Source organism: Pelmatolapia mariae, unplaced genomic scaffold (genome assembly GCF_036321145.2).
Source record: "Pelmatolapia mariae isolate MD_Pm_ZW unplaced genomic scaffold, Pm_UMD_F_2 NODE_ptg000600l+_length_21792_cov_1, whole genome shotgun sequence".
Lineage (NCBI taxonomy): Eukaryota > Metazoa > Chordata > Actinopteri > Cichliformes > Cichlidae > Pelmatolapia > Pelmatolapia mariae.
The window spans coordinates 1-21,792 of NW_027052283.1; the positions used below are offsets into that span (position 1 = coordinate 1).

The 21,792-nt window shown below is 39.8% G+C and overlaps 1 protein-coding gene and 1 long non-coding RNA gene across 2 annotated transcripts; both read right to left on the bottom strand.

Moving 5' to 3' along the window:
• Nucleotides 1–10,645: 10,645 nt before the first annotated feature.
• On the bottom strand, nt 10,646–17,544 carry LOC134623378 (uncharacterized). Its single transcript, XR_010093309.1, has 4 exons — nt 17,445–17,544; nt 17,256–17,303; nt 13,608–13,641; nt 10,646–12,885 (listed from the first exon to the last, which is right to left on the bottom strand). It is a non-coding gene; the product is annotated as an uncharacterized LOC134623378 (long non-coding RNA).
• Nucleotides 17,545–19,176: 1,632 nt separating this feature from the next.
• LOC134623379 (dystrobrevin beta-like) lies at nt 19,177–21,641 on the bottom strand. The gene is made up of 4 exons (XM_063468539.1): nt 21,525–21,641; nt 21,254–21,274; nt 20,285–20,439; nt 19,177–19,261 (listed from the first exon to the last, which is right to left on the bottom strand). The coding sequence occupies exons 1-4, from the start codon at nt 21,591–21,593 to the stop codon at nt 19,177–19,179; spliced, it is 330 nt and encodes a 109-aa protein (XP_063324609.1). The 5' UTR covers nt 21,594–21,641.
• Nucleotides 21,642–21,792: the final 151 nt, after the last annotated feature.

The window sequence follows — 21,792 nt, forward strand, 5'->3', positions numbered from 1 at the left end:
AAAGAAATTACATTTAAACGTATTATTAATGTTCATATCATTCCCCAATCTCTATTTCTCAACTAATAAATTATATATAATTAACTAGTTTAATGTTTTAGCCAAATTTTGCACAGATATGAAATGAAATTTCTAAAATAATTACCATCGCATTCAACATATAAACAAACAGATCTTAAATTCTTTCAGCAGTATTGGGGTAAGAGGCCTTTCTGGATTCAAGCAGTAAGGGATATGTTATTTAAAATACACCCATGGAATGCTTTGATGTTAATGAAAACAGAGACAGACAGACAAAGATAACAGAAGTATGGAGAAGCTTCAGATTTATAACAAATTAATTTATATTTATTTATATTTACTTTCTCATTTATGTATTATTTTTCTTGTGACAAAAGGGAATTGTATTTCTAAACATTGCCCACTTGTAAAATTATCTAAATGTGGAACTTTATTTAGAAAAATGGCCACTTAAATCACCTCTTTCTTGTTCCTTTAGTTTTCTTTTATGTCAACATTGTGTAAAATTCACTCATTCAAACTATTAAAATAAAAGATTTTCTGTTTTTCAATCTTTTGTGACATTTTTTAAGACAGTATAATTTGGGGATTTCATGGACAATGTAAAAAAAAAGTATTTTCTGTTTTTCTTAGTTTCCTGACATTTTACAAGCCCAAATATAACCAGCATACTCAAAATATAATAAAATACTGCAAATATCTTTGTAGCAAAATAAATTCCGTCAAATAAATTTTAAAGATTATAATAATGTCATATTGTGATCAAGTACCGTTAAGTAGTCAAACAAACGCCTTTGTGTCGACTTTTATTTTAAACGCCCAATCCGGAAGTGTGGTGATTGCTCCTGCTACCTTGACAACGCGCAGTATATAACAATTAATATTGCGAGCGACCTCACGTGGCCTTTACCGGACGGCCTCTTATAACCGGTGTATAATCCCGGCTGGGGTGTTTGCGGGGCGGGCAGCTGGTGAGAGGCACGTGTCTGAGTGTGTAGCGACGATAAGCTTTACTGGGTCAGGTAAAAAACACACACGGGGGCGCGTCTCAGACCGAATGCACCCGTTAACCCCGGCATGCGCGCCCCCGCCTGCTTGTTCACGCGCCTAGACTCCGGCTCCGCGCGCTGATGTGTCTGTCTGCATCTGGTGAACGAAGAGGACGGTGCGCTCCGGTTTAACGTTACCTGCTGGTGGCTGCGGGGGGGCAGAAGCCTGGCGGAGGGAGCAGGGCTTGTACCCTCCGCCGGACATCGGTTAATAAGCATCCGTAATATAACGGCTGTCCGGTGGCGGTGATTTTCCTCCCACTGTACAAAAGAAGTCCCCAAGTTCACTCGCCCCGTGTACCGCTCCGTCTTCACGCGCACATCATCTGCTAAAACGGAACCGACGATTTGGCTCCGGAGCGCGCGACGACTTTAGGAGGTGACTATTCGCTAACTTAACGGCTGTAACGGGTGCCGGTGTGCGTTCAAAATGTAACGTTTATATTTACCGTGTCGTCCGTCCCTCAGGCACCCGGACCCTCACGGTCGTCGCTCTCTCTCCTCTCGTTCACTCTCGATCTCTCTCTCTCACACCCACACGCACTCAAACTCTCTCTCTCTCTCTCTCCCTCTCTCCTCGCGTTCAAACGGGTCTTCTCTCTCCGTTGCTGCGCGCTCCCGTCGGCGTTCTCTCACACACACAACTCAATCTCTCTCTCTCTCTCCCCCCTCCCGCTGACTTTCTCGAACTGCAGAGGCTGCGGAAGCAAGCCATTTCAGCCAAATATCGCGAGTTTTCTAACACGTCTGGTTAAGAAATGGCGTAAAAAACGCCGTTTGATTATTCAAAACGCCGAAATGGCTTGCCATAAAAACATATAGGAGACAGGTGTGTAGAAAATGAGCTTCAGTTCAGAGCTGCCTCTGGAGCCCGCTTTAACCCGTGCAGTTATTTACAGTGTTTTAAAATTCAGCTGGCTGGATGAATTTAAAATAAAACCTTCTTTATTTAACCCAAAAGTGGGTAAATTCCTGCATTACAGAGGGGGACATTAAAGAAAATAGTTTAATTATTTCCAGTAGACAAGCTAAGAAAAATTATGACTAAAGTTAAATATTATCCAAGAGACTAGAGCTCAACTAAAGAGGAAAAAGTCCAATAAAAAATCAATAAAGTGCAATATAATAGCTTAATATAAAACAGTGAGCTGAAATAAATTTAACAATTTATATTAATAAAGGTCAAAATAAAATGCAGTTAAATACTTTAAAAAAGTGATACAATACAGGAAGAAACTTAATAAGTAAGAATTTTAGTCAAATGAATTTTAATAAAATGCATATTTCTATATACACAGGAGGAAACATGGGATACAATCTCTGTTATAAAAGTGTTTTAACACAGAAGGAATCACATGTAGAAGATGAGCCTGGTTTCAAAGTGCGAGTAAAAAGGAAGAATCAACATAAGGCAAAGATGGTTCTTTCTGTAGCTCTACATCATAGACATTAAAATTGGTGCATTTTTGCTACGATGTTTATAAAAGCAGTCTTAAAGTAGTCTTGGCTTTAAAATTTCATTTGTGCCTGTCAGTGAAAAATACCCACAACAATAAAGGCATCACAATTACAGATACTAATAACAAGAACGTGCAGTCACACTATCTGCTGTGTGCAAGTGACACTACTGTATCATACTACATCGTATCACCTGGGTTTGTTTAACATATTTATAATACCTGGTATAAAAGGTTAAGGTTAACGTTACTTTATTTATACCCATAGGTAAATTTGCTATTTTTTTATAATGCTTTGTCCTGCATCTTTAAACTAGAAACCTCTGTCCTAAGGAAAGAAGCTGAAATTCGCCCCGTAGAGGATGGGAACCATTTTTAAGATTTGATAAAGCCATCCGTTGTACCTGTTTAGAGTACAGGGAGGCTAAACGGGACTGTGACTCACCTGTCATATGACTGGGCCATCTCACTATCTGATTCAGTGGGTTTTTTCTGTGACAAAGGTCTGACCGAACCATGCCACCAAACAAAAAGATAAAACAGATTCAATAAAAGAACGCTAAAACAAAGTTACAAATTTCTGGTCAATCTGGAAATGAGCAAGTTTCCTGAGTTGTTTTCATATCTGCTCTGACACATGCTTGTGTAGAGAATGAGTAATAAGGGCGATAAGACGCACTCTTGAGGAGAACCTGTGAGGAGAACACTGGGTCAGACAGAACCCCATTTATTCTCACCCTTGTGACCTGTCAGTTAAAAAAATCAAAAATTCAGCCCACCAAGTTTTTCCTGATTTCAAACTGTTCTAAAAGGTTTTTAATTAAAAATATGGGGCTGTATTGTTTTAAAAGCAGAAGGAAAATCGATGCAAAAGTCCCTTTACTCTCTACATGTTTAAGAATCAGATTTTAATAGAGTCAAAAGCGCATCCTCCACTCCTCTGTTGGGCCTATATGCAAATTACATTGGATCCAGCTGTTGTTCAATCTCTTCCATAATCACACTTCTGGTGGTTTTTTCAAAGACTTTTATCACAGCTGAGGTGAGGGCAACAGGCCTGAAGTCGTTTAGAACTTCTGGACGACTAGATTTAGAGACAGGAACCACGACAGTTTCTTCCCAAAGAGAGGCACATGTTGTATTTGCAAGGATTCATTAAAAATAACCTGAAATATAGGACTGAGTTCTTTAGCGCAAAATTTAATTAGGCGGCCACAGAAAGTGAAAAATACCATGCAATAAAACAAAATGGCCAGCAATGCTTCACCCAAAAAAACTAGGTAATGCATAAAAATATGAAGTTGCTGTTTTTTCACTATCATTTTTATAGTGGATGCATGGGATACACTCTGTATCCACTGCACACTATTCATTATACACGTGGGTCCACTTTTCTAGGATTTTACATGTTTTTTCGTACTGTTTAAGAGCTGTGCCGATGTCCTCCCTGCCACAATTCCAATGGGGTTTTTTTTTTTTTTATTAAATTGATTTTATGTTGAATTTATATTTCCTTATTTTTCTTTTTTCCCTGTTCATTTACTGCTTTACTCTTATAATATTACCCACCAACCATTTCTATTAAGCTGGATTGACCCTAATGTAATCTAACATAATGGCTAGAGGGTAAAAATGTCTGAAAATGTGTTTTGAGCAATGATTTAAGTTATTATGGGTTTGAGGGTTTTTTTAGAGGTCTGCAGCATCGGATCCCCTGAAGTCTGCAGCCAGGAGAGGACAAAAAACACACAAGGACTGAAGATTTCAGGAGGGGGAGCAGAGATTAAGGAGGTCAAAGAGATGCTGTGGGGCAGGAACGTGAAGGGACTTGTAGTTTTGGAGGGAGGCAGTGTAGAAGGGGTTACTTCTGCTTGAGAAGGACTTATGTTATAGTATTTCATGTAAAAACAAAGTTATGTGCAGAAAAGTCTAAAAAATCATGCTTATTTCTTACCTTTCTAATCACCTCATGATGCTTCTGATCCCCTTTGTGATTTGGGGGAACTATATTGGAGAAAAAATGTTGTTTTCTTGGGTGAGACGGCTTCACAGCGAGCTGCTGTACCTTTCTCTTGGCTGCCTATCTTCACCTGCAGCACCCACACCGACTTGTTTCTTGTTTGGCAGGTTACTTTCTTCTGGTGTCACTGCTTTCTCAACAGGTGAAGTTCAGCCTGATGCAACACGTTGAAACCTGCTCGCTCACTGCTGCGATGTGCTCTGCAAATGGAGAAAAAGTTTGGAATTACCGGGAAGAATTCCTGCTCTGACAGGTGGTCTAATTTTCATCCTATTTACAAAATAACAGCTGGATTGGACTGAGGAGCGTGTGAAAGGATTCCCTTAGAAATGATAATGTGCCCATCTCAGGGCTCTCACTTCAACATTTTCAGTTTGCCCCAGCTGTTAAAAATATCAGCCTACTCCAAAAAATCATAAGATTTGATTAAGTAAATATTAATATCTACATTCGTTTTGCAGGTTTTATCATGAACCTAGAGTGATTTGTGACCTTCTTGCCCTTGCATTTTGCTGCTGGACAAAATAAAAGCTTTCCTGTACTCCTGATAAATGGTTGTTGTGTCTGCATGCAGCCCTTGCAGGCATTCATTTACGCATACCTCTCTTAAGGTCCTGCCACAGCATTTCAATCACGTTGAGGTCTGGACTTTGTCTGGGCTATTGCAACACCTTGATTCTTTTCTTTTTCAGCCATTCTGTTGCAGATTAGCTGCTGTGCTCGGGTTCATTGTCCTGTTGCATGACTCACTTGGGACCAAACCTTAGCTGCTGCACAGATGACCTCACATTTGACTCTTCAGTTCATGGTTGACTCAGTGATTGTAAAGTACCCAGGTCCTTTGGCTGCAAAGAAGCCCAAATCATCACACCTCCACCATTGTGCTGTGTGTTGTGTCGGTTCTGATAAGCTGTTTGGTTTTCACCAAATATGGTGCTGTGCGTTATCGCCCAACATTGCAGTTTTCTTCTCATCTGTGTGTAAATTGTGCATTTCATACAAATCTGTGATTTGTCAAAAAATATTTTTACCTGAATTTGTTCGTACTTTAGGAACTAATATAAGTCTCTCTGGCCATGTGTACGAATAAATGACAGGTCTTTAAAGAAATAGGCCTACTATAATACTGCTAATAATAATAACAATAATAACTAAATCAAATGTAATTCTTTTTAATATTGGCTTTTAGTCATTATTTAGAGTTTTCCAAACTACAGTAAGCCACAAACACTCCTAATTATAATAAAATGCATTTTAAGAAAAAAAACACACTAAATAGAAAAGCATAGGCTTTAAACTACACTACTTAAACTTCCAATTATCGAGGGCCGGGTCGCAGGGCAGCAGCTTGAGCAGAGCAGCCCAGACCTAGCTCTCCCCTGCCAGCTTCTCCAGCTTATCTGGGGGAACACCTTGGCATTCCCAGACCAGCCGATAGATACAATCTCTCCAGCATGTCCTGGAGCTACTCCTCCCAGTAGGACATGTCTGGTATGATTGTAGATTTAATCTCAGCCCCTCCTGAATGACTGAACTCTTCTTTCATTAAGAAAGACTTTTATCATTCCTTGATGTCACTTACAGTATCATCATGCTGGAGGTTGACAGATCACATGGTTCTGGCCTCCACTAGTTTTCTTGTAATCTGTTAATCTGTCTCAAACTTTTGTTTTCACAGTCTGTGTCTCCTGTAATTTTAGAGTTTTTATTTATGTGGTCATTTATTAAATGGTCGTCACTCCCGTGAAAACACTTTGCTTTGGAAAGCTGTGCCTCTTCTGGCTTCTCCTTGGAACTCTGAACTCTCCTTTTTCTTGCATTTCACCACTTTCTCTGCTTCACCTGGAGGTAGTCCTTATATAGAGAGATGGGGACGGGGCAGTATGCAGCGAGTATGCAAATTGTATGACTGCACAAGACTGTTGGTCCAGAATGATTCTGATTTACTAACTAATGTGTGACTGTGAGAAAAAAATAGGTCAGTATGCACATTTCATAAATCTTTGAGTGCAAAGTCATTTTTGTGCAGGGCAGAAATGTTTCCACAGAATTATTAGTAAATGAAGCCCATTGTTCCAGGAGTCCTGTTGTTTGTTCAGAGGCAACTTTGCAAACTTCTCCTGGCAACCCTTTTTCTAATTGTACTGTCAAGATCTTTAACATTAAACATGCTATCTCAGGCCTATAGAGTCTGACACGTAGCTCTTTGGGGTTTTTGCAGTTTCTCTGAGGGTTGCTGTGAATTTGCTGGGACATCCACTCCTGGGAGGATTGTGGAGTTAACACAAACCTGACTGGACCAGAAAACAGATAAAATGTCAGCCTTTAGAGACGTGCAGAGGATCAATTAATCAAGTGCGTTTGATTAGCAGCACCTGGTTGCTATTTACCCTTTTACAGGGAGAGGAAGAGGGGTACTTAGTTTGTCATAGGTCTTCAGATTGTTTTGTGAAAAGCTTTTGTTTTCACGTCATTGTAACTCACCATATCCAGCTCTAACTCTAAACTTATCAAAAACAACATTTTGAATTTTAGTCTAAAGGGTAAAGAGGCTGTCTGTCTTCCAAATCCTGAAGCTGGTTCGACATAAGAGGGGCCTGATAGCTGAAGGCTCTGCTTTGAGAAACTCTAGTAATCACCAGTCTGCAGCCTGACAGTGAAGTGCTCTATTAGGACAATAGGAAGGCTTGAACATGTGATGGGGTTTGATTTTTCAGGACTTTATATGTGAGAAGAAGGATATCTGATGCCTGTCAGCACTCTTGCCTCATCATTTTGGATCAGCTGAAGGTATTTCAGGGTTTGTTTGTTTGGTTGGTTGGTTGGGGTTTTTTAGAACAACCTGATTAAGTGAATAACAAAACTCCAGTTTAGAAATAACACAGCAGCGTCATTTTCTATGAATAAAAGAAGCAATATTAGATCACCAGCCCAAGATAATGAAGTCAGAGCTGTTAACACAACTGATGCTGGGAAGTTTTACCTTTTTATCTAACCTTTTTATTGTGATCTCAGGTGTTTATTAATGGAGCTACAAGCGAAAGCATGATAAACAATAATGTTTTTTAACAATGTTTTACATCCCCGCTGTCAACTGAGAATCTTTAACTTCTAAAGGTGTGTTTTCAATCCAGTTATAAATAAAACTGCATAATATCAAACGAAAATGTTCAGTTTGTGACCTGATTATGCTGTAGATTATATTTTGAATTTACAAAATTTCAACTTTTGCTAAACAAATGTCAAAATGGGTCTGAATACCATCAGAAGCAGCTGTTTAGAGACAAATATGCAATATTCATCACATCTGAAATCAAACCATAAATTCATGTTTTAAAAACTAAATTGAAATTAACAAAGTTTTCATCATCTTCGCACTAAATTGTTTATTAGTCAGTCCATATGCTGTCATAAAAAAGCAACAGGGAAACCTCTGATAGCTAAACTACAGAGCATTTTTATCCGTACGTAATGTGTTCAAATAAGCAAATATTTGATTGTTTTTCCCTGATAAGTGACCTACATATTTAGTAAGCTCATTCATTGATAAACTGTCAGATGTAGGACACTTTTATTTTATTATAAACATGAAAAGAAATTGATTTTGTCTCCCGACGAGGACTTTAATCCCAGTTTGACCTCTGGGAAGAAGAGGCTAAACTGATCTTTATACCACACAGGGTCACAACAGCTCTGGGTGTCTGTGAGTGTATGAGGCAGTGTACTGCTGGATGGGGGGTGGGTTATTTATAGCAGTCAGTGAGGTCACCAACAACAGACAGCCTCAATGAGCTGTATTCAGTCTATAGTTTACCACCCCCCCACCCCGCATACGCTCCACAGAGTCATGACCTCTGAGGGAAGCTCCTGGGAAAAGTGCGAGCTGCTGATCGTTACTGATGAGGACACTAAATCAGGGAGAGTTTAAACATAAAGGCAGTGGATGTACTTACAGAACCTTGCGTGTGTGTGTGTGTGATCCTTTTGGTGGAAATGTTGGACTTTTTTGGTCAGACTGCAGCTCTTATTGTGCTGCCCTCACATTCCTGTCATTCTTTAAATGGCTGACGTTTGAGAGCCAAAGTGGTTAGAGAGTAACTTTTACTCAGCTTTGACTCTATTTAAATATTAATTAACTTTTATTACAGACGTCTACTCCATTACATTTCACAGGGAAGCGTCTGGATGTTTTTGCCTCTTTGGGTATTCAAATTTGGCATCAAAATGCCAAAATTAAGCAAAAATAGAGACAAATTGTTAGGTTATTTAAATGTGTGCAAATGTTAGGTTGATATTTAATTGTTCTGTTAATCCTGTAAAGCCTGAACCATGAAATAATTGCCAAAAAACTCTTTTTTGGTAGGGGTAGTGTTTGTTGACAGTCCGAATGGCCCAGGGGAAGAAGCTGTTAGTGAGTCTGGAGGTGTGGGACTTGATTGACCTGAGGCGACAACCAGAGGGCAGCTGGTGGGCGAGGTGCGAGGGGTCACCTGTGATGGCCCTGATTTTCATGAGACGAGAGGAGCTGGCGATGGCCTCCAGCGGTGGCAGAGGGCAGCCAATGATTTCTCAGGCAGTGTTAATTACCCTCTGCACAGCCTTCCTGTTCTCATGAGAGGAAGGTGTAGGATTTCTCATTTTCCTATAAATTTAAATGGAAGCTAAAGTTTGATTTTACGGTCCCTCACACAAAGTCTTTGTACTCTCCTGTATTCCACATTTTCTGTTGCTTTCACTCTTTAGTCTGATACTGAAATACAGAGTAAATTTTTAAACATGAGGCCATTTCACTCTTCAGATCTGATCTGGGGTTATTGCCTGATAAATGCTGACACATAAACCAGTCCAGTAACAGGATAAATATGGCACTCTTTAAAGCCACTTTTCATAAGAGTTCATTCTACTTGCAACACATTTACTTCAGTAAGACTCCAACAGAATATTTTAATGTTATCAGCATCTAAAGCATCTGAGGAGGTTGATGCTCCAACAACGCTTGTAGTATAAAGAACAGCTTTATTACTTGAACGACAGGCATTTCAGCCTGTGGCCTTCATAGTATTCAGTTAAATGTAAAGGTTTTTTTTCAGTGAGCTAAAGGAGCTTTTATTTTTATAGCAACAGCATAATGCAACAAGAGTCAGATTAACATAGTTTTAGAGTAAATATTTCACATGCTTCAGCATCCCCACAGGGCTGTATATCGCAAGTGTTTGTAAAGTACAAATGACTCTTTTATAGGTTTTTGGTTTTTGTATTTGTACACTATTTTTTTTATTTATTCATTTTTCTCATTTAATTCTAATTCACATTTTCTTCTTGACACTTGTGCTGCTGTGATGTGTGCATTTCCCCAATATGGCATTAATAAAGTCTGCTTAATTTACACCTGGTTTTCTAACCCACCTCCACCTAAACGTCTCTTTTTAATTCTATATCTGACTTGATATCGATTATTATTGATTGATTGATTATTGGTCTCCTCATCCAACGTATGCACAAGGGAAGTGAGGAGGACCCAAAATATACTAAAATACTATATTAAAGAATTTTTGCAGTGCTTCTGGATAAAACAAAGATCGGAATAGTCTTCTCAATTTTATTTTGCCCTAAAATGCTAAAGTGGTCTGTATGTGTGTGTGTGTGTATATATATTTAGGTTAGTGGGTCATCTAGTCTAAAATAGATGATGCCTTTGTTTTTCTAATGACCCAGAACTTCATGTGAATGATTAAAAACACTCTTCTCCATACACCTCACTTCTCAGGTTTCTCTGGCCTATAGTTTATTTTTCTGGTGGTTCTCAGTGAGTTGCTGCAATATCCACAGGATTTAGAAAAGCTGTAAACCAGATGAGGGTAGTCAAGGAATTTTACAAATGGATCACTTTCCAAGAATACAGCGGAGTGCGGTCTCCCGCTTGTTTTACAGATTTATTACATTAGATATGTTTGTTTGGCCAAACTGCGCTGCAGAGAAGACCAGAAGGGGAATCGAGGGCTGAGATCATGGAAGAGGTAATTATATATACACTTTGCAGCCTTGCTCATCCTCCAGAGATCAAGACCAGTGCACACAGAGACCAAAGAAACTCCTAGTTTGATGTTAAATACTATTTATTGCAGATCAAACACAGATGCACACTTATCACTCACACCATCAGCTCCAGCAGGCTCAGAGCTGAAGGTGTTTACAGCTTCATGTCAGGACGCGCCTGACCTGTCGCACTCAATTTCTCTCACTCACTTACTTTCTCACACACACATGCACGCACCGAAACATGAGCTCATGTATTTATTAACTCACTCACACAGTCAGTCAATCATTTGGCAGACTCGAAAAGTGATAATCCCAGTCGCAGTAAGTCAGTCAAACAACCTGGAGGGCTGATGAAAGCTGAGGGAAACCGAACTGAAAACGTATAAAACAGTAAAGAGAACAAACCAACAACCTGTACAGGTGTTTAAAAACATGCTGTGGATAAAATAAAATCTCTTTGGATTTGAATACAGACATAATTTTTGGGGTTGATGGGCGGAGAAGTTCGACTCCTGTAAATCCCCTGCATTTTGGAGGAAGCTCTAAAAGGCAGTAAAAAGTAGCAAAGGATTGGACTGTTTTGAATATTTTAAATAAATCCCTTCTGATGTCTTTGATTTGAAGTAAAGTTAAAGTAAAAACAGTTTCCTGTGTGGTTCAGTCAGAGCAACGGGGACTTTTTCTCCCCTCTATGTCTTCTCAAACTTTCTGACTTAAATCAAAGCACTTATAACCCTTCATAAGAGGCAGACTTCATCTTGATGATGTGAAAGTATCCAGATTTTCACATGGAAAAGCAAAAAGCTACAGAAATGTCCGGCAAAACTGCTCATACAATATGTTGATATGATGTTTAACTGTTCATTTGGTGGGTGTAAGTATTTCCAACTTTGCTACTCTTTAGTAAAATTGACCCTGTTGAAGTTACACACACACTGCAGTACCAGGATACACAGGGAGGCCTGAACACCCTGAGCTGCTATCATTACCGGCAGGTTTCACACACAGACTGTATAGAAAGATGGACAACATGCAGCAGTCTCTGAGGGATTTGATGTGTGACCAAGATCAGCCAGCAAATCAGTTCAGAGACATGGAAGCGGTTTTTAAGCCTTGTGGGGTTTTTTTGCATTTGAGCCATCTTCATCTTCATTTTTTTGGAGCTAGAAGTCACCATATTCAGATGAAATGGTGCACTGTATCCACAGACTGTATGAGGGCAATTTAAAGACTCATACCTGCTACTTAGAATACTAGAACTTCACTTGCTAAAGCTGGAGCACAGGTTTCTTTGCACAGGCTTTTAGCACAGTTAACAGCACAGCAACACCAAACTGAAAGGCTCAATATAGTTCAAGTAGGTGCTTTATTGAAATGGAACCCCATGTACAGCTGTCTTAAATGGGTATGGCTGCTATAGAGAATAAAAGAGGCTGTAAACATGCTTATTTTTGCTGTGAAGTTGGAACTGCAGCTTTTCAGCCATCTAGACAGAGCAGAGAGAGCAGCTGCAAATAATGCTGAACTAGAAAGCCATAAGCTGAAGATTTTCCCCTTTTCCACAATATTTTCTAGATTTTGTACAATGGAAGAAAGCGGTGACACAATGTCCATCTTTTACATACAGCCTGTGTTTTTTATATTTTGCTTTTAGACACCAGGACTTTAACTCTCCACTCTGCCGGACTTGACGCAGCAGTAGACATCCCATTAAAGCTTATCGTCTCAGCAGGACCCGACGACACTCGTACACACAAAAACAATCAAACCGAAAGAATAAATGCCAAAAAACCTCAACAAATTAAAGCAATAAATACTAAGCACACAGTGCCAAATCTTAAAACTTTACAGCTCGCCTCTAGTCTTTGACTTCTCCTCTTCCTCCACCTCATATGTTACATGCTTTATCTCCTTCCTCATCCTGAAGCTTTCATGCTCTTTACACCTTTACAAACATCTTTCTTCTCACTTACTCGAACCTTACTCGTGGCTTAAAAAAGAAAAAAAAGAAAAATGCTGAGCGCACACACATGCTACAGTACAGATCAGTAGGTTTCAGATTCCTCATTTAGCTATGCGTGATCAAATCAAAAATAATCAAAACAAAAGTAAAATCACAGTGAACAGACGCACACAGAATCACAGCTATACATCAGTAGTGACCCAGCGGCCGTTTGGTGTCCAGCATCGTGATTGGTTGATTGGGAAGAGGAGCTCTTCCCCTCCCCGTCGGCTAAAAACGAATATCTGAAGATGTACTCAGTCAGTCTTCTTTGGCCGTGATGAAACATGACTCCACCTGAGGGACAGGCCAACCAATGAAAAGTTACCGAGGCATGTAGGAACGGTAAAGCGCTGACACGCGTTATCACTCTATGCTCTTTAATCAAACTTAAAAAATGGATTCCTAGAATAAAACATATCCTTAAGTTGTCGTTTGATTTAGACACACAAAGAAATCTCATTGGATAAAAAAATATATGATTTTGTTTAAAACAAATAAAAATCTGTGACCTAATTTAAAATGTAATAATCTTGATTTGTGCCGCTTCTTTTAGAAAAAGCTGAACATGAACTAAAAATAAGATTTGAAAACCAAAACTGCTCCTGTAGGAGGATTTTGTTTGCCGCACACAAGGTTTTTCCTCAGAACTGCTTGATTTGTTTTCTGAAGCGGCACCTTCCTGTCGAACACTGGGGTGTGTTTGCCTCTTTAATTTTGCTTCTGCATGAAGCAAAATTAAAACCTCACAAAGCTGACCGCGAGGAACCAGAAACAAGCCATTTGGAGGCCTGTGCAAACAAGTTCAAACACATAAACAGCTCAATTGAGTCATCAAATCAACCCGTTTTCCCCCATAAAACATGAACGCAGCATCTTTCTTGCCTTTCCTTACATTTCCTTTTTTTTGAGGACACCGGACTGAGTTTGAAAAACTGCCTACACAGCCCTGTTCTTCTGCTCTAGAATAGTTCTGATTATCATGCAATTAATAAGAGGAAATGCATGAAAATACTTACTTTTAACATTGTGTCCTGTCAGCATTTTAACCTGCTAAACACACAGAGAAAGAGAAAGAGAGAACAATTCATTAGTGCACAGCAGAGCAGTCTGAGGCTAAAACAAGTGCTAAAGGTTCCTGCCAGAACCTGTAATAAGAAGCAGAGCAGCTCCTAGCACAGAAACATAAAAGAAGCCCTTACTTAGCAGGTGCCACACAAATTAACTCCAGAGACAAAAACTCTACTGTAGGCAGCTCTAATGCAGTAGTTTTATTTATCCTCCAAGACTTAACTGTGGCCTCCTGTTCGTCTGTCTGTAGGGGAGGGGGGTTTGGATTATTATCACAGGTTAGTACTCTAACGAGCGCTCAGGCCGAGACCAGGAAGTAGTTTCGCCACTTCTCCTCCGCAGGCGGTCCCCTCATAAAGAGGAGGGGGCTCCATTAAGCATGGCTAATGAGACGGCACGCTAACGAAGCTTGCTACGGTGCAGGCGAGCACACCTGGAGAGGAGAAGGCGAGGAGGAAAAGCTGCGAGCACGAGCGGATTTAAAGTGTAAGCAGAGAGACAGCGATGCGATCCACAAATCAGATTTGGCTCCATCATCATCAGAAAAAGTCGAGAACCAGAGCAGAGCTTAATATCTTATATCTGGAATTGCTAATGCTGGCTGTATTTCACTAGAAGACATAATAGTGCTGTACTACTATATCATGATTAAATTATCTTGATAACTTCTTTCAACAAAATTTCCTTTCCTCTGCAGAGATCAGCTGTTTGCACCCTTTTAACAGTTGTGCAAATAAATACACGTAATCCTTTATTACATCCAATTTCCAGGCACGTTTCAGAAGGAAATATCGCCCTTTTCATTCCACTTAACTCAACTGTAAAACACAGCTACTCTGATTTTCTATACAAACCATATGAGCAGATGATAAAATATGATGCATTACTGCAGATTAAAGGCCTTTTTCCAGACAAGCATGTGTTTTCAGTTTTGTGGCTTGTTAAAATTGTTCGGATTGGAGTTATGTAAAAGCACCGCTGGGATTTATGTGAGGTTACCAGCATGAATACAGGCCCCAAAGGAAGAGAGCTATGCAGGCCCGCGTTTGCATGCTGTGCCTGTGTACAGTCACCAGGGGGCAGTGTCAGAAATAAGTGGATCGAAGATTTATGTGCTCAAGTTGGTTGTTCAAGTTTAGCCCCTGCAGGGAACTCCCACTCTTTGAACTTTAAGATAGTACAGAATGAATGGGTCTCTAAGGAGCTGTAGAGCAAGTATAAATCATGATTTTTATAGAAGGATTTTTTTAAAAACTAGATTCTATTCTAGTAACTCTAGTTCTATTCTTCTTTCTGTGGCTCTTAGAGGCGTAACAGCACCATGAGCCACTAAAATTTAGATTTTAGGCATGAAGCGGCACAGAAGTCGCTTCTACAAAAATAGAAGCTTCTGATGTGGCGCAAGTACTCTTCCAACATCTAGTTATTGTCTGAAAATGAGCGCCATTAAGAGAGTGTGTCCGCTTCTAAACTTTTAAAAGACAAATCAGTTTATGGACAAAATTTGCCTCACTGTAAAAGAAAAACTTGCAACTTTATGCAAATTCGGGCATTTTACAGAACCTGGATTTCTTTTTGGTTCATGAAGTTTCACCTCTCTGCAGTAAAGAGAGAGAGGGAGTCCCAAAAGTTTACCCCTAGTTGAAGTTGTCCTCACGGTCACTGTCAACATAATCATTAAGGGTGACATGAGATTAGGCGTGAATCAAAGGTTTGGGTTGTTATAATCACAGGGCCTGAGGTGTGAATCCTTTATGAGATGTTGCCCCACCCTCAATGTGTGAATTGAAGTTGAATGACCTGGGAAGGGACCTCAAGACTGCACTACAGGTGACTGAGGTCATGTCCACACTAATACGTTTTTCGTTTGAAAACACGTTTTGGCTTTCCGTGCACACTGAGACGGCGTTTTTGGTCAAGGAAAACTGAGCTTTTTGGAAACGCTTTCCAAAGCGCCATTTCCGCGTCACAGTGTGGACAGCGTAACCACAGGCTTTCGGAAACGAAATATAACGCATTTAAGTCATATGATGCAGTCATGTGACCAACTAAACTAAGATAGCGGAGTGCATTATACAGCAGTTGTTTTGTTTACTCTCAATTTTCACAGCCCTATTAAAGATTAATATCAGTTTGAAGCTTTTCTTCAAATTCTTTAATCCTCACTCGTTTTTGCAACTTTGTACTTTTGTGTTACTCGCAGCAACAACTCCACCTCGTAAGTCGATTTAAAAAACTTTCCTCTACATTTTGCCGCGACGTTTCAAAGAGTCGTAAAGTAAATAAACGGCAGACAGAAACTACGCAGGTTGAAGCATATTACGTTTCACGCATGCGCAATACAGGAACCTAAGTATTTCAGTCGTTCCAGTGTGCATGAACAACTGTTCTGAAACGATTGAAAACGATAATGTGGATGCGGACCGTTTTCAGACAAAAACGCTGTTTTTGAATGTATCCAGATAAGTGTAGACGCAGCCTCTGCTCAATGACCTTAGTAACTAACATGATGGAGAGTCAAAGCAATGTCGCTCAGGACTGCCTCCAAGGTGACAACCCCACTAGGGGTTAAAAACCTGGAACTCTCCATCAGTCTTTATAACTTAAGAAGCTTCGTGTAGATAAGATCTTCATAGTAGATCGAGGCGCGGGTCATTACAGTCACAGGGACCAAGGCGTGACTCCTTTGTGATAAGATCTTCATAAAGATAAGAACTCCAAACTTTACTATTCAAGCCAACTTTTCAACCAATCAGCATTCTGCCTCACTCGACATCGGCCTACGTGTTGTTGGCTTTTTGTAGGAAACATGCAACTCCGAAGCATTTTATGCTGGTTTAACTGCCACAGGCACTCGCCATGCATATCCGAAGCACTACACAAACAGACGCCACATAAATCCCACAACATAATGACCACCCTGAGTCTCGTGGTGCTACAAAAACAACAAGGAAAGCTTCTGAAGACTTGAAAACCTACATTTTTATCATCTTTTGCAAGAATAACCCCTGGATAAATACTGTTATTATAATAATACCTTGTCAGGATGTTGAGAACACTTTAAAAATAATATAACCAAATATAAAAAGAACATTTTGAATCAAGTAGAAATTATTAAATCAGTCTAATTTAGCTGTATTCCTTCAGTAATTGCACTTAACATGTATACACACATCTGTCTGCAATATTTAAAAGAAAACTTCAAAGAGTCAGAGGTTCAGTCACATCTGAGAGGGCAGAGTAAGATCACCTTTAAAAAATGATTTTTTATGGTTATAGCTGCACCCGGCCCATTTCAAGTAGATTAGGAGGTGATCTGAGCTGCCAGAAAACTCCTTTCACATTTTAATCTTCATATAGTATTTATTTAATGCATTATTTTGTTTGCAGTTGGTTTTGCATGATTAAACTTTAATTTTAAGGCATCAGGTATCAACTTTTCTAGCTAAACATTCTGGCTGCTAATCTCAAGTAACTCACGTAAGACAACTCAACTTTTATATTCCCATGTTACTGTCAGGTTTTATTAGCCAATTAAGCGATTGAAAACATAATAAATGCAATTAAAAAACAAAATGTAGGAAACAATACTGTACCTCTTTCCTTCCCATTCAGCAATCTCTCCTCCTCCTCCCGACTGTCATCTGCTCAGAGGAGACAGTAAAAAGTGACATTATTGTAGAAAAATGTGAAGATTTGGTTTTAAAAATCTAATTTCTTGTCCATGTTTAACAGCTTTGCACACAAAACTACTACAAAAGGAGTGCGTTTCTGTTTGTGTGAACCTGAGTGAAGCTCTTTGACCAACGAGGACACGGTGTTGGTGATGGAGTCGGCTGCAACCAGGAGGTCGTTTCTCAGGTTTCTCCTCGGGCCTGGAGCAAAGAAAACAATCATTATTTTATCCAGCACTTGTATTTACAGTAATTAGACAGTTTTGTTGTTGCATGATTATTTGTGCTGTTACTCTGTCTCGCTGTGGCAGCAGCATATAATCTGGTGTTAATGAAAAGAGCTGTTTAAATGAGAAAAGAATGAAAAGGGGCTGAAATGCGAGCAGAGCAGACGTGTGAAAAAGCACTTTGAGGCCAGTTTGTAATTTGTGATGCTGGTGTGCTTAAATACAAGAGATTTAAATGTTTTACTCCAATTTTTAGATAATGTGGAACCTGTTAAGCTCATTTTTGTCTTTGAACTTTTACTCTTAGTCTCTACTACAACAGCTTTGCATAATTCACAGCTCAAAATAATCCTTATTTATCTTATGCTCAGTTAATTTCTTCTGAAAATTAACTGATTGGCTGCCCCTTGTAAACAGACGTGTACACAGCAGAGGGATGTACTATTTTTTATAGTATTTTTTTAATAGTTTTGCATAATTACTGAATAAATTGCAAACTGTGTGTGGCATTGTGACGGCAAAGTGCGTGTATTTATTTGATGAATGAGAAAACATATAAAATGGCTTTATTGAGGATTCTGATTTGCTGCCGAGTCTCTTTCACACTGATGGAATTACAGCAGTCAGGACACAGAACACACACCAAGAATGTCTGATCAATCAGTCAAACCAATTTCAGTTTGATCTGCCGACAAATGGAAGTAATTTCTACGTCCTACGTCCATATGCGGGGCATATCCCTTCTTGTTATAGGGAAGGACACAGAGACAGATGATGCAAAACAAAAAAGTAAGTCATTTTTGGTTGTTGAAAGGTTAAAAAAAGATTTGACGAGGACAAACAGGCAGACCAAACTATTTATGCACAAAGAGCTGAGTAGGAACAACCTCAATGAGATAACAAGACACAGGCGAAGACAATCAGTGGAACACAGACAGGAAGCAAAGCTAACACAGGACTCGAGAGAAAGCAAACCTCCAAAGTAACAGAATACAGATGTGAATCCTAACACAAACACCAACAGAGGAACAGGAAAGACGAATTCTTATAAAAAAAATACCAAAACTAAACAATCACTAGAGACAAAATTGTCACGGCTCTGTGTGCGGGCAGGAGGAGATGAGGACCCAAATGCAGACTTGTCAAGACAAAATAGCAACTCAAAAGGAATGACGAACAGGTGGGAACACAGCCGGGAGAAATTAGACCTAACAAGACAGAGGAAGCGAAACTAGAAACACTGACATAAGACATAAACCTTCAAAATAAAACGGGAAACAATTCACAAAGACGCAGACTTGACACTGAACTAAACCTATACTAAACACCAGGGCACAAGAAGAAAACCTAAGAACTAAACCCTTAACCAGAATAAACTGAAACATAGATTTATAATAATGATCAACAAAGCACAACAAGGGAATCAGAATATAACCCATAATACAAAATCAAACCAAAAAATAAGAACTCAAAATGCTGGGTCAAAATGACCCAGAACCGTGACAAAAATAGTAAAAGAACAGCAAGAGACTCAAAAATAAAACCAAACTAAAAGTAATGAATTTAAAGAATCCAACCACAAAATGCTTAATAAATACAAAAAATTACAAAGCAACTCAAAACCCGGGGACCAAAATAAAAAGGTCGCTGCTGTCATGGACAGCCTCCAATGCCACCATCTTGTTCTGCTCCAGAAACTCGCTGCAGGATCACATGAACCAGAACTTGTTTGCTACACTGATCTCAGAGAACTGATATTTCTCAGTTTTTTATTAGCTGCAAATAAAAGTATTTCCAGAGGAGAAACTATATAAATCATTAAATGATAATTAACTTAAAAAAGCATATGTGCTTCCGATGCTTGCATGCATGCCACATGAATCCCATAAATCTGTAGGAAGTGCCGCCATATTAAGGAGATCCCCTGTGATGTCATACAGATGCACAGGTTGGAAAAAAAACTGTGTGAGACTGGGTTTTTACAACAGTTTGAGGCCTCAGGTTTTGGGTCACAGGGACCACTTGCATATATGCTGATTATTTCATACCTCTGGCTACCACTATTATGAGCATCCATCAGTGTAACGGTCTATATATGACAGAAAACAAGGAAACGCTCCATTTTAAACATCAGTTTAAGTATTTATTTCTGTGTCAAGTGGTTTATATTAGAAGGTTTTACAGTGAACTGTTAATCAGGTGAGACTAATCCAAAACACAGCCTGGAAACTACTGTATGTTTGTGCCTGTAGCTGACAACAGGTTCAATAAATAAATGTGGTAAACACAGCTGGAATTACGACGTAACAATCCTGACGAGCACTAAAACTGGCAATATTTTTTTAAGCGCTACCGTCAGGGATCCATTTACACGTCGTGCTTTTAGAAAAGCAGCTAAGCAGAGTATGTTCTCAAGCATGCACGACTTCATATGAGTCAAAGTCTTAACAGGGAATTTGTAGAACTGCTCAGACATGCAGTGAAACCACATGCAAGGCTTTTCGGCCCAGACCAAAATCCTAGCAGAAGCTTCCCTCAAACAGCTGAAAAAGGTGTTTTTAGACCTGAAATGCTTCACTCAAAACATCAGACCTACTGTACTTTGTCTCAGCGGTCTAACTAAACAAAAACTCCTTCAAACATAAGCCTTTAATATCAAAGAAGGCAAACTACAAGACTCTTTTTTTTTTTAAGGTTGCTATGTGGGAGAGAAATGAGTCCTACCTTGAGCAAAAAGCCTCTTGTACATCACCTCCCACCCCAGCGAGGGAGTCCTGAGGAGGATACATGTGTGTCTGGGAGGGTACAGCACCTACAGAGCGGACGGCTGACGGGCTCGGCCGAGAGGGAGAGGAGTGAGAAGAGCCGGCTGCCTGCGCCTACAAGATGAGAGGTGTTATCAGAGCTGGTTAATGTTACTGCGAGAAGGTTTTAGATTACAAGATCACACCTTTTGCATTTTGCTTGAATATACGTCCAGTGTGTGGACTTCTACAACTTAACCTTTTAGTTTGGATAACAATTAGTTACTAGAACCAGCTGACATGGCTTGGGCATCTGAACAGGATGACTGGAGTCATCACAAACACACTCACTCTAACGTCACTGTGTTTCCAGAGTTGTTCACTTGCTTTGTGTTAGCATGTTGCCTGTGCAAGTGCTTGCAAAGAGTCATGAGTCACTTTAGCGGCTGTTGCTTCTGGTGTGATTGTAGTTTGCACTTTACCATGACGCTCTGGGCCTTTTTATGTGCTGAAAATAAAAGTAATGTCCAAATCGCCGCTCATCCGCTCAGCTATTTTCCTCCCTGCACATGAACTGAAGTCAGCTGATTGTTGTGCAAGTGTGCAGGAAAAGGGAGTGTTTGGTTTCTTTTCTGTCCACATCTCGTGAAGAGGTTTTCAATCTTTGCTCACCACCTGCCCTACTTTCCGTGATTTTTTTCCTCTTCCCTGAAATTACTTTAAAGTTTAAACACTGGGTTTGTGTGGCAGAAGCATCGTGACAGGGATCGCCAGAAAAATAACTGCAGTGATGCACATGGAGAGCGCTCTGAAGGCGCGATCAGCCACATTTAAATCATGTACAGGCCTGTTTTTGCAACTTTTTGATTGCATGTGATATTTCAGGTGACTAATAAGAACTGAATCCCACAGTTTCTTCAGTGTTTCCAACAAAAGGATATGAACTTACTGCCTGTCGCTGTTCCTCATCCTACAGGGATCACAACATGGGCAGCCGGAAAACAAAGAGGGCGGAAAAGAAGAATGGAAAACAAGAGGTCAGACACAATGAGAGCCAGAAAAGTCATAGAGGAAGAAACATCAGAGGGGAAAATGAGGCTTGTTACTGCAAGGACAGAAAGAGGGGGGTGTGAGGAGCAAGGGAGGCTTTGCCCTCTAGTGTGAGAAAATACAAACTGCTGGAGAATTTAAATCAGAGAGTGTGTGTGTGTGTGTGTCACCTTGAGCAGCTTCATCAGTCCTTCCAGCTGCACCATCAGCTCCCTCCTGCTCTCCTGCAGCGACGACATCCTCTGCTCCAGTTCGTCTTTCCTCTGTCTGGAACACACACACACACACACACACACACACACACACACACACACACACATTACAAAGGCTTGCTGAAGACAGGAGCTGGAGTAAAAATAGATTTAAGTCCCAAAATGTGGAGAAGATCAGAAATGCAACATGGAAGAAAAACAAGAGATTAGATTCACAGTCCTGAAG